Source organism: Lasioglossum baleicum, chromosome 2 (assembly GCF_051020765.1).
Source record: "Lasioglossum baleicum chromosome 2, iyLasBale1, whole genome shotgun sequence".
Classification (NCBI taxonomy): Eukaryota; Metazoa; Arthropoda; class Insecta; order Hymenoptera; family Halictidae; genus Lasioglossum; species Lasioglossum baleicum.
Genome location: NC_134930.1, coordinates 13,678,459 through 13,691,384, shown reverse-complemented (window position 1 = coordinate 13,691,384; position 12,926 = coordinate 13,678,459). Strand labels below are relative to the sequence as shown.

Sequence of the window (12,926 nt, the reverse complement as noted above, 5' to 3'; positions counted from 1 at the left end):
ATATATCTTGTTCCAAATACGAAAAAAAATTTATATAATTTTATAAATGATTTTTTATAGGGGTTTCTTGCAGCCTCTTGGAAGTCATTTAAAAAATTTTGATCTGTTGGCGTGCATGAAAAAAAAGAATTATCCTTAGAAAAAGACTGTGGCCCCTGTATAGACCACGATTATTTTGTTCGAGCAAAAATTCACAAAATGGTGGACCTCCAAAGTTGGTGGTCTCAAAAATCGCATTATCTTCTTAAAAAAAAAACGTTGAAAGTTGAGGAAAAGATTAACCAATCTTATTTATTCTAGTCCATGCTGGAGCTATTGTGTAGAAGAATATATTAAAATTTCAGACCGATCGGTTAAATGGTTTCTACGTTATCATGCACGCCGATTACAGAAACGTTGTTTTGAGAAAAACGCGTTTAAAGTTTTAAAGTTTTGACAAACTAATTTTCACATATAAAATCCACTTACGTTCAATTAGCTATGCCTGTTATAATCGTCTATAACTTCGAAAGTATTTTGAATTTTCCACTGAAATGTTCAGAGAATATTATTGAAATACGATACTTTCCAATATAGGGTACTTTCTAAAAATTCGATTTTTCCGACCCGAGAAATTGTAATGTCCCCTTAAGCGGCAGTTTGCTGGAATAAAAAGTTACGCGACAGGGTAGCACTTAATTAGCGTGAATGGATTGAACGGGGCGGTAACCGCGAGCAACAGTGCTAAAGAGGCGTTGTGTGAACACAAGCTGTGTTTGATAGCAACGTGACCGCAGCTATCAGTTTAACAGCGGTGATAAATCTGATCGTGTGAAAGCCACGATACCGAGGATTTATAGAAAGTCTCTGCGCTTTACGATATTACCGATAGTTTTTCCCGTTTCAAAACTGATCGACGACGTTTTCACGTAGCTTTTTTACACACAATGAGCCGAAAGCGCTTCCGCGCTGTTATCTAGTGTTCTCCACGCCGTGCGTGAAGTAGTATCGTAATACAGATCTTCCCGCTTCCGATCGACCGTTTTTAGCGCACGATGCCAGAGATTTCGATAAAGTTGTAAAATTAGGGAAGGTTCGCACCACCGGCTTGCCGATTTCAAAATATTAAAAATTAATAATCAATGCTTCAGGAAAATAAAAATATCGGTCCTGAGATTCCAGAGATCTCGATGAAGTCGTAAAATTAGGGAAGGTTCGCACCACCAGCTTGCCGATTTCAAAATATTAAAAATTCATAATCAATGCTTCAGGAAAATAAAAATATCGGTCCTGAGATTCCAGACATCTCAATAAAGTCGTAAAATTAGGGAAGGTTCGTGTCACCGGCTTACCGATTTCAAAATTTGTAAAATTAACACACAATCAATATGCTTCAGGAAAATCAAAATATTCCGTGAAATTAGGGAAGGTTCATCACCGATTTCAAAAGCTTTGAATTACTGTTTACTGTTAATTCTCGCACATCTTCAAAGTTTTTATAAAATTTTAACAATTAATGCTGCGTAAAAATAAAAATATGGGTCCCTATAAATTTCGCAAATTCTTTTTCAAAAATTCGTTATTGTAGGTCGAAGAAACGTGGAAACAGTTTTTGAAGTCATCAAACTGGCCTAAGAGGCCCTGCGTTCTGCATTGCGATATGACGCATTAATTTGATCCGTGATATTCCGACACAAGATAATTCTCGACATGAACTATCACTTGGCACAAAAATTAGAGCCAAGATCGAGGGAGCCAAAAGGGGCGAAAAATCCTTCACTTCTGGATCATTCTTTCATGATCTGTAATATGTAGACTGCGGATATTTATGCAAAATAAAAATTGTTCGCATCGGTTGTATGAAATACAAGTCGAATAAAATGCTCGTTCTTCCCTTAATAATTTCAACAAGGTAAAAATAATACATGCACATTCTTATATTCATTTAATCCTGTTACTGGTTTAATCCTCATACGCTCTTCAAAAATAGCTGCATAAAAGAGACTAGGATAACAATTCACCCATTTTCATTTTACACGTTAAATCAACACATTATATTTCATTTATAACGTCACATTTTAAAGAAATACATACATCTCGCGACGTGAAAGGATGAATAATTTTACAATATATAAAGAAGCTCGACACGGAATTCAGGCTCGATACGGGATTCATAAAGATTCGACACGACGTGTTATTTCGTTGATCGCTCGCAGGGGACTGTCTCTTTTTATTTTTAAACAAAATCACAACGTAAACATTAACAAAACATTAACGCAATCAATAAAAACATATATAACACTTGCAATCAATAAAAACATATATAACACTTGCAATCAATAAAAACATATATAACATGCACACTTACATCATTCTTACAAATATGTGGAAATATTGAATGGGTGAATTTTCACCCTGAGGAACGTACAATATGAGGGTTAAATTACCCATTTTTGTAACGAATGCATAAAATCCGCAGTCTAGCAATTTGAAACGTTTGTCCCCGTGAATGAATTAAGTGAAACGTAAAAGTGGAAATGGTGAGAAAAATGTGAAAGAAGTGACGGGCAAGTTGGTGAGCGCCGACGCACACACGATCTAATTTTCTCCTGAGAACGTTGAAAGGGGTTGGTGAATGTGCTACTTTGAAAGATGTTTAACCGAAGAGTCGCAGCGGCGGGCAACACGAAAACGAAAATGAAAAAAAAATAAGGGAATCGGAGAAAGCGTAAAAAGCCTGCTCGGTAGAAGCTTTCGAAGTCGCGCGTAGGTAACTCGCGAAGAGAAGAAAGAAAGAAGAAGAAGGAGGAGGAGGAGCGACGAAGGCAGCCGTTGTTGATCAACAAATAAAAGAGGTCTGGATAGGCGGCAGAGGTCGATCGGACGATATTCTTATCTTCGCGACGCCCCTTAATGGTCTACCGAGTTGCAATAGCTCTTCGTTTTCCAGCTTTTCTTTTTCCGTGTACACAATTCAACGCGGCGGAAAAATTACGCTCGTTGGAGGCGGGATTATCACAGAGCAATTTTACCGACACTTGCACCGCCGTCGTCGTCGTCGTGGTTTTATTTCGCGAGCCGAACAATGGCTTCGGTATTTGAGAGTTCACGATATTAGCACGGCCAGGAAATTTTTCTGGCGAATAATCACAGGTCGGCTTGTGCCGCGAACAGCCTCCGCGAGTTCTAGAAAGTTGTTTTTACCTGCCCGTGGAACAATGCGTGTACAACGTACACGGAATATGCCGATCGTGGAAAACGGGCCGGGTAAAAAATGCGATTCGCGGAACCGTCCTACTAACACGCGCATTTCCAACCTTTACCTTCGCGAGACCCTCGAGATAATAGGATTTCTGCGTTCTATAAAATTTTAAGGGATCATCGTCGAACACGTTTTAACTTGGGATGGCTAAAATCCTTTCGCCTGGAGCTAATTGACATGAAAAATTCACTGTCAGCCGTTCTATTCAAGCGATGTGACGGCGGATGATTAACTTGAAATATTGGGTGGTAAACCATCCGTGTTACGTCGTCGCAAAGTATGACAACTTTTGAATAATCCATGCAACTTACAGCTTCCGCGCCGCAGACAGAAAGGACACTAAAAAATATTTTACCACATTTTTATTAGCTCGCTTTCTTGTCTGTCTGTTTGTCTGTTCGGTACAAATTCTGCAATTCATTTTAAACTAACTTCCCGATGAGCTAGAGACCGTCTGGAGAACGTCTCGACGGGATCTCGCACACCCCTAATTATTATACTATAATGTTTGTTTACCAAGCGAAGGAACAGTTACACCAAAATTCTCCGTCGAACCTTTACCTCGACATTTTACAACCACGGCGCGGCGCGGCGTTTGTTTTCGAAATTCTGAAATTTACTACATGTCTCTGTTATAATCTCATCAAAATGTTTAAAATCGATTGTGAAATTTCACACACACAAGCAGAAAATAATTATTTAAATAAAAGTAGATTTTTAAAAAATACCACGTTTTTAAAAATTTATTGTTTTAAGTAACAATCCCAATAGAAATTCTAGATTGTGTTACAGATGGTGCTTCTTATGCAGCCTTACATGGCTGGTACTCGAAGAACAACCTCTACTATACGTGTGCCAGCGAACGATAAGGGTGTAATAAGATAGGAAACACGCGTGCAGCATAGGAAATGCATTGACTCGATGTCGCGATACGTCGGAGACGAGCGTAACGCAGGATCGACGAGTCTCACGACGAATCTTACGGGATGATCAATAAAAAATAGCCGGATGAAGAGCACAAAGGGGTCGTGTACTAATAAACGTGTCGCAGATAGGGTCGAATGGAAAATGGAAATTCGTGTTCAGCGGAAGCGATCGCGTTGTCTTTTTTTCCTCGAGTGGATGCAGTTTTAACACCCGGACCGGTGCGGTGGCGGTTATACGATCGCGGACACCGTCCTTTACGAGAATTTTTCTAACTCGGACCCGCCGGACGCCTCGAAGCAAAATATTTTTCAACGTAGTCGCATCGGCTAAAGCTTTCCGCTGTTTATCGGTTTAGCCAATGGCGTTTCCACCGCTGCCGGAAACTTCCCTTCGACGCGGAGCATGCGACCTCCTCGTCATCCTCTTCGCAAACCGTATATCACATCAGCTCCTCAGACAATTTTTATGTCGTCCATGACACCTAATGCGAGGGAATGTATCTGCTGGAACGAGCTCATGATATTGTCAGATAACCGAAATGCCACGCCTGCTTATTTTACGCTTGTAGCAGATACACGTTGAGCAATGCATCTTCTTGGTTCCGAAACGTTCATAAGGGGGTAAATCACCATTGTTGTTGAAAGAAATCGAACTTTCTGAACCAGTCAACATTCTTGTTATAAATGTTTAGAATATAAGTTATGTACGTGTACAATACAAACATTTTATGTATGAATCTACAATGAATATATAAATAAAGACGATGCAATATGAATGCATTTATGAAGAAATTGGTTGGGTGAAATAAAAAACAGTAAAAAATTTTAAAAATTCAAGAATGTTGTATTGTTGCTTTTAATATAACAAAGTTATTAAGGGATGAAATCAATTTTTATATTATTCCTGCTTACCACAATCAATGCAAAACATTTTTATTTTGCATAAAGATCCACAGTCTAGTAATGAGAAAGCATGTCTGCGTATATATTTAGGGAACCACCTATTTTTCTCGAATGTCCGGCTTCTTGTAGAGCTACACAATTGAATTTTCGAAAAATTTACGGCCGTCTGGCTTATCGTTCAGTTGTACTACTGAATTTTTATGCCACCTCCTTCGCTATCACATTCTTCTAATACAAAACTCCATTTTCGAGGTTTTCGAAAATTTTCAGTCGTCTGACATGCCGTCGAGTTGTACTACTGAATTTTTGTGCGACCTCTTTCGTTTCATATTCTCCTAATACACACTCTAAATATGGAAATACGCATAGAATGAGGGGGATGGCTTCGAGAGACGACGTCTCCTGATGGAGTCCGAAATTATACGAAATGGAACTGACTGAACGGAACACCTCACGGAGCTCCTTCGGTACGAAATAGGTCATTGGAGTGGGGATGAGTCGGAGTGGGAACAGGTAGTGGAGTAGGGAGCGCTGGCGCGCGGAGTGGGGATCGCTGAACGCGATGACGTACTATCGAGCGTCGCGCGGCGAGATGTGACGGTTAACATTTAAATATTTTTTTTCTCCTAGACGCACAGTTATTTTTGAAATTTGTTTTTTAATATTGCATTGTCACCCGGTTCTGAGGTATGTTTAAAGTTTCAAGTCTCTAACTCATCGGGAAGTGGTTTAAAATTCGATTACAAGATTTGACTCATACAACAACACGGCAAGCTAATATAAGCGTGGTAATAAAAAAACGTTTCTATTGACAACGGGTAAAGAAACAACAATGTACTGTATTCAGTAATGGTATAATTATACAAAGGAACCTAAAACAATCCTCACAGTACAATAGTTCATATACAGCGCTCGAGGTACACGAAGGATTTTAATGAATGATCTGTGTATTCGCGCGTAAGGACGAGGAATTTTACAATGTGCTGCCGCTCGCGCTGTTATCAGGCGCGTGCTCGTTCTCCATATCCTGCTGGGGTAAATCGTTTTGATCGTCAGTCCTGTGACCTTCGGCATCTGTTTTGTTGCGTTTCACATCCTCGTGAGATCGTTTAGGCTGCAGCTGTTGCGATTTTTGTCGTTGCGGACTTCGATTTCGCGAACAGGACCTTCTGGTCACCTTTCCGCTTTCGCTGGATTTACATTCTTGACGTAACGCGGTGTTTTTCTTTGCTGAGGAAAAATGGTGTATTGGTTGATGTGAAACATTTTCTGCTGAATATTTCATATATTTACCTTTAGATTTCCTATCTTCGTAATCGCTGTCCGACAGATCCGAAGAGTAGTCCTCGTCTTTCGCCTGAGTCTTACCTCTTCTGCGATTCGAAGATGAGCTCCCGATATCAGCTTTCGTGTTGCCATCGGAGATCCTACGTCGCGGTGACTGATCTCTCTGCCCATTGTCTTTGTGCTTGTACTTTCGAACCGGTCCCGTGTCTTCCATCGGGCTATTGCTGGATTCGCTCCGGTGTCTTCGTCTTCTTATACGGCTACGACTACGGCTGCGTTTGTGCTTCCTTCCGTGCCGTGGCTTCTTACGTTTCCCTCTAAACAAGTTCATGAAGGTGCGAAGTGACCTTTTCATTCTACGTAATCCGTTTGTGCCCGTACACCGCCTGAGGCGGGCACGTTTCGCGCACAAAGTAGTGGAAATAGTCGTTGAAACACCTTTGTTTAAGCCAACAGTGTTTCAAGATCTATTTCGTTTCTCAGTTGCACATAGAGGAATACTTGGAAATATTTATTCGATATGTATTCGTACTTTTAATTAAAATATCATTTGTACAATGCACGAGAATTAATTATTTCGAGTAATTCGACACGACATTTCATCCACTTTTGCTTCGTACAGTGTTCTCTCCGTAACTGTCGTATCGTCGGGTTTGTCGAGCGACAGTTTCGGAAGAGGTACTTGTCGAGCGTAGAGAAGGATAGCGATTGAAAAAGAAACAAGGACAAACATCGAACGACTCGTGCCAGCTCAGCCTTTGAATGTGAAAAATCGAAATTTCTTGGATTTGTTTTTTCGTCGATGAAACTTTTACCGTACGTATTCGTCTCAGTTTTCCGATTAAAATGACACCAAACATTTATAATAACTAGACTGCGGATTTTATGCATTTATAACAAAAATGGGTAAGTCCAATTTGAAAAAGATTAGAGGCGAAGAGAATTTAGAAACACCAATGTATTATTTTCAACCCACTACAATTATTAAAGAATGAAAGAACTTTTTCCTTGGCCTGGGTTTTTTAAGATTGATGCAGAAAACTTTTATTCTGCATAAAGATCCGCAGTCTAATAATAACGTAATTACTTGTATAACAAGCGATTTTTCGGACTTCACATTTACGGCAGAGATACACGAATTCTCAACTTGATCGTAACTATATCGTGTTTGGCGTCATTTTAATCCGAAAAACGAGACGAATGTAATGGTAACAGTTTGATTCATGAAAAACCAAAAATATGAATGTATAATTTCAGAGTCACCATTAAAAGTTGTTGTAGCGTCATTCAAAATATTATTTACATTATTAAATACATTGGGAGCTAACTGTACTATATCAATCTGATATCCAAGAAATGAACAAGATTCTAGGTCGGAAGAAATGTTTAATTCTCGAGTTAAAATAGCTCCGAGTGCAAAGGGTTAATTTTTTCCAAACGTTACAACTCCCTGCCTCTCGATCCGACAGAAAAAATCGAACGACTATGATGTGATCGAACGTTGTAGAAGCATTGACTAAAGCGTGGCCCTCACATATTCCGTTGGGCTGGTTCTGCGCGGCACTGCCAACTCCGACAATGTTAACCACGTCCCCGGTAGTTAGCATCGTTTTAAGAGGACAGAAACTTACGTAACCGTATTATCGCTGGGTATATTAATTGGATCGCAATGCCGTGTCGCGTGTAAAGTTCCCGAATGCGTTGCAGTGTAATTAGACAAGGGTGAGTAGCGTGTGAATACCTGGTGTTCTCTTTACGATCCGGGCTGACCTTCCGGGACGGCTGGTGCTCCACGTCGAGAGTGGTCGATCCACCGACTGATTTTTCATCGTTAGTCTCATTCACCGGCTGCTTAACCGGTGCCGGATTTAACGTGAACAGTGCCTTGTAACGACCGCTTCTGTGCCGCAGAAGACCAGCGTTTACAGCGTGCTTCAAAGCTCGGTGAACCTGAAATATAGTCTCTCTGTGAAAATTCTCCGGCACGGGCTCTCCGCGGTACACATTAACGGGCCATTCTCCGTCAGAGTGCCATTTTTAGGCCTTTTTCGGGAATTTTCGCTCAAAGGAATCTGCAGACTGTTTCGTATTCATTGTTTGCACGTAATTGTTTATACAGTGTGAGTCACCTAACGTTTTCATCCCAAAACTATCTCTGTTGTTTTCAAAGATACATTAAATTTTAATGATTACATGTCTTGAGGACAAAGTTGAATGGTAATTATGTAATTTTTTTTAGAAATATCAAGGTCACCTTCGTTTTCTTAAATGAAACCATCCTGTTTTAAACATCTACCTAAAACATCGTCTTAAAATAACGCCAGTAGCGTGTTAATTTCTTCTGAATTTCTTGTTAAAGCGTTACAGTAAAAAATCACGACTGACCAAAGTTTGTCTCCAATACTTTCTCCCGGAGGTAATAGGTAGACTGTATCGTCTATGAAAATGTTCACAAGAAAGAGAATGTTCGAAAACCCGTGTACCGAGAATGCCAGCCGCGCCGCGCCGCTGCGTTTCATCGATTACTAGATCGTTCACAAGTTCCTCGAATACTTGGAATACTTTGACAACTGCCTGCAACCTTGAAGCGAGAACCTTGCAGATTAGCGAGCGATTTTTGCGAGCAAAGCGCCGTATAATTAATGAAATCCGTGGAGTGAGAAATTCGCGATTCTACCACTGTAACCCGAAAATTAAAAAACAAATTGGAACTTTCCACACATGCGATGAATAAGGGAATAATTTTGTTCCTGCTGAAAAAACGATCCCCGTAAGTAGAAATTTAACCGGTATTTCCAATTAACGATTAATAAGTACTTGATCGTTAACCACAATTAACGACTAAACTAGGAGATTAATTGTTAATTGAAATTAACGATTAAAGCAGAAAATTCGTCAATTGTTGATTAAATTTTTGCCCATCTGTGGTGCCCTGTACTGGCAGAGAGAGAGAGAGCAACTTTTGCCTTTAATTCATTAAGAAGGTCGAATCAAAAATATTTCAGGTGTGAGACATTTTGAAAAAAATATCGTCTCGTCTCGACAGTGTGTTATCAGAAAAATTGATAAATAGAGAATGATTGGACTGCGGATCTCTTTATGCAAAATACAAAATGTTTGCATTGATTGCAAGACACAGGAGCGAAATAAAAATGTCCTTCTTTTAATTATGTGATTAAGCTGAAATCTTTTTAATATGTCCACTGCTTTAAATTGTGCTTACCATTTTCGTCATAGATGCATAAAATCCGCAATCTACTAATGATTGTTCTAAGGGGTTCTCGAATAAGTGAATTGTTACGAAAATTATAATGTTACCTGCATTGTCAGGTTTCTCTGCGCGCTCTTCGAAGAATACCGTAGAAAGTCAAGGACATCTCGAGCAGTAGATCCTTTACCCTCGCCCAGATGCACCACCGCGTCAACGACACGATTCATTAGCCGTGGATTCGACGGATGAGCCATGTTGTGTTCATCCAATTACGTTCACCTAATCTGCACCGAATCGTGAACTACATAATAACAGTTCCTACCATAAGCCGTGAAGAAATGAGATTACTGGTTACCTGTAGATGTTCGACGAATTCGAAAATCTGGAGGACCCAAGTGTGACAAGGTTTATCATTACTAAATGCAGGAAAAGAACTGTCTAAAACGAGCGGCACGCGATAAGGCCAGGATTCCCGAAAACCAGAAATTTAATCAAAACATATCGAAGTCAACTGAAACCGCCAACAAATTAATATGTAACACGACGCGTTGCTTGGCATCGTCGTCTTTTATTTTCTCTCCATTCAAAGAGTAAAATGTCCAACTTCGTTACCTTCAATTTCGATTTTCTCCGCATCAAACTGACTTTCCCCAACGCACAACACTCATCTCGTCTGGAGCATCCCTTGTACTAATCTTTTATGCGAACGAGGTTTTCTAATTCTGTTTTTTTTCCGATCACCAACAATCCGCTGTTATGAAACGCGTGAAACAAACTTCTCGAAAAACGTTAATCGCGCTTGTCGCGTTTGTCACGCTTGTTACGGTGTCGATAAGCGAGTCGCGGCAGTGGAAATTGATCCGAACGCAACAGGAACATGGTACTGAACAGAATATGAAAAATATAGATCATATCCTGATCTGTTCTAGGACTCGCACGTTCTCGTCGTTAGACTTCGGAACGAACTACGACCTACGATATTCAGATTTTTTCACCGAAACACGACTGCACGGTTTTAGGGGGTGTCTTTCGAATTTTCGAAATTTATCGAATTTGATATGTAACAGGATGTTTATCTTGAGCAATTGCTTGTATCGGGAACAGTTTTACCGTTTTCCATGTCGCAAAACTGTGGAAGCATTTTAAATTGTATGCCTCGTTAATTATAAGAAAATCATAATAACTGAAACTGGATATTTATAAAGTTGCACAACGTCGGAAGATCTGACGGAAGACGAACAAATTTTTGGCAACATTAAATGAACAATTTCTCGGAATGACATAACACGAAAAATTGTGTTAACATTTAAATAAATGCCATTTAAATAAACAATTTTCAACACGCTTCATTAACTCCTTAGAGACGACGTCTATGCGCTGAACTGACTTGAAATATTTTAAAATTGAGGGGCAAGAGACTTGTTAATAGGGGTTGACTATGATCATTGCCTAAAAATGTTCAAAAAGCTTATGGAAACCACCAGAAAATCTGAGTCATCACCAGATATCATGGTGAAATCCGTAACATAATAAAACGTCCATCCAAAGAGTTAAGACGCGTTTACAATAAGCCAACGTATGAATCCGTCGTCAAACATTGTTACAACGTTAGCATAATGTTATTTACCAGCCTAAGGAATCGCGAGCCGGCCACGGTCTAGAACTCAACATCAAAAAACATTCGCGGCCACCGACTTAGTTTCCAAGACACACGGAGACCGCGGGAAGCGCAAAAACGAGCGCTAACAGAATTCGCCTGATCCTTTTACCGGGGTTGCTCGCGAGTCTGCGGAGTTAAAAAGAAAATCCGGTGTGTCAGGTTAGCGAAGTTCTCTCGTGAGATAAACCGGCTGGCAGATGCTTTGCTGGAACTTGGAGCGATTCGGCAGTCTAGGATCAGCTGCGCCTCTTCTTTTCGAAAACGCTTTGCCGCAATCTCGGGCACGGTCGTGCTCGAAGCAACTTACCAGGACCGAGAGAGAGAGAGAGAGAGAGAGAGAGAGAGAGAGAGAGAGCGTGTGTGTTTCTGTGAAGGCTGATTGCCTGGCGAATCGCTTGATAGGGAATGGTTTGACGCGGCAGAGAATTTTCGAAGGGCTGTCGCCGGCGTCCCTGCGTTTAACGAAGAACGGCGGCGCGGCGTTCGGATGAAAGCGACCTGATTATCGCCGTGAACCGCGGCAAATTAAATTGCAAGTCAAACGCATCCTCGGAAGTACGTTTCTCGTGGGGAGGTTTTGCGTGAGCACCGGCCCGCGAGCAGGGGGCGGCTAGGTGTTTGCGAGCCCGAGGTTGTTTGCCGGAATTGCGGCCTGCTCGTTTCGCGGCATCCATCCTCGCGGCTGCGACGAGCCGAGCGGAGCCAGGTGGAGCAGAGCAGAGCGTAGAGTATCAGTGCAGAGAGCCGATGAGGAGCAAAACAGAGCAAAGTAGAGCGATGAGGTGCAAGGCTGAGCCGACGAGGAGCAAAGAAGAGCGATGAGGAGCAAAGTAGAGCAGTGAGGAGCAAAGTAGAGCGACGAGGAGCACAACAGAGCAAAGTAGAACGACGAGGAGCAAAGTAGAGCGATGAGGAGCAAAACAGAGCAAAGTAGAGCGATGAGGTGCAAGGCTGAGCCGACGAGGAGCAAAGAAGAGCGATGAGGAGCAAAGTAGAGCAGTGAGGAGCAAAGTAGAGCGACGAGGAGCACAACAGAGCAAAGTAGAACGACGAGGAGCAAAGCAGAGCCAATGAGGAGAACGACAGAGCAAAGTAGAGCGATGAGGAGCAAAGCAGAGCCGATGAGACGCGAAGTAGAGCGATGAGGAGCAAAGCACAGCACAGCAGAGCGAAGAGAAGCAGAGCGGAGCAAAGAGGAGCAGAGCAGAGTAGAGCGGAGAGGAACGAGGCAGAGTGAAGAGTATGCGGTGTTTTGTGTCCCGTTGAATGACACCGGGACCGAGTTTGCCGGGAACGCTGGATTCCCGCACAAAGGAACACCCGTCACGAACGAATTAGTCCCCTAATTCGATTCCTTTCTGCGGCAGTCGATTGGCCGTACCCGCACGTTCGTCGAACCACGCACATAAAATAGTATTAATTATCGTCGATCTACCACATAATTGAAACGACGCGCCGCGCCGCCGCGTCCCCGCGCCATCGGGACTGTTTGCCAATAGTGCTCACTTACAAGAAGAGCGCACAACCTTCGGGTCACCGATTTAATCAAAACTTTGAACGCTTATTCAGTTCGTTCTTCCGTTCCCAAATAAATACATTTTTACTTTGTTCTAATGTCGCATCGTGACGTAAATACAGTGGTTGCTCAAATTGTTAGGACAAGTAATATCAAAGTACGATTGTATACTAAATGAAACG

General features: G+C 41.5%; 2 protein-coding genes across 7 annotated transcripts in view; one reads left to right on the top strand and one right to left on the bottom strand.

Annotated features, from left to right (window-relative positions):
* Nucleotides 1-12,926, top strand: part of Grd (GABA-gated ion channel) — a 74,431-nt gene that overhangs the window by 10,177 nt on the left and 51,328 nt on the right. The gene's annotated exons all lie outside the window — the stretch shown is intronic.
* On the bottom strand, nucleotides 5,549-10,118 carry LOC143216147 (uncharacterized). Of its 2 annotated transcripts, none has more exons than XM_076438987.1 (5): nucleotides 9,924-10,118; nucleotides 9,676-9,847; nucleotides 8,099-8,307; nucleotides 6,364-6,674; nucleotides 5,549-6,300 (listed from the first exon to the last, which is right to left on the bottom strand). In XM_076438987.1, the coding sequence occupies exons 2-5, from the start codon at nucleotides 9,820-9,822 to the stop codon at nucleotides 6,044-6,046; spliced, it is 924 nt and encodes a 307-aa protein (XP_076295102.1). In that variant the 5' UTR covers nucleotides 9,823-9,847; nucleotides 9,924-10,118; the 3' UTR covers nucleotides 5,549-6,043. The 2 variants fall into 2 exon arrangements, with proteins under 2 accessions (XP_076295102.1, XP_076295092.1); XM_076438977.1 differs by having other exon boundaries at nucleotides 5,551-6,300; nucleotides 9,676-9,852.

Bases quoted from the DNA above. Each gene is read 5' to 3' on its own strand.
- LOC143216147 (XM_076438987.1), bottom strand. From the start codon at position 9,822: ATGGCTCATCCGTCGAATCCACGGCTAATGAATCGTGTCGTTGACGCG. The intron at 8,308-9,675 runs GTAACATTATAA...ACTATATTTCAG, and splicing joins AGAGAAACCTGACAATGCAG to GTTCACCGAGCTTTGAAGCA. The intron at 6,301-6,363 runs GTAAATATATGA...ATTTTTCCTCAG, and splicing joins CGAAGATAGGAAATCTAAAG to CAAAGAAAAACACCGCGTTA.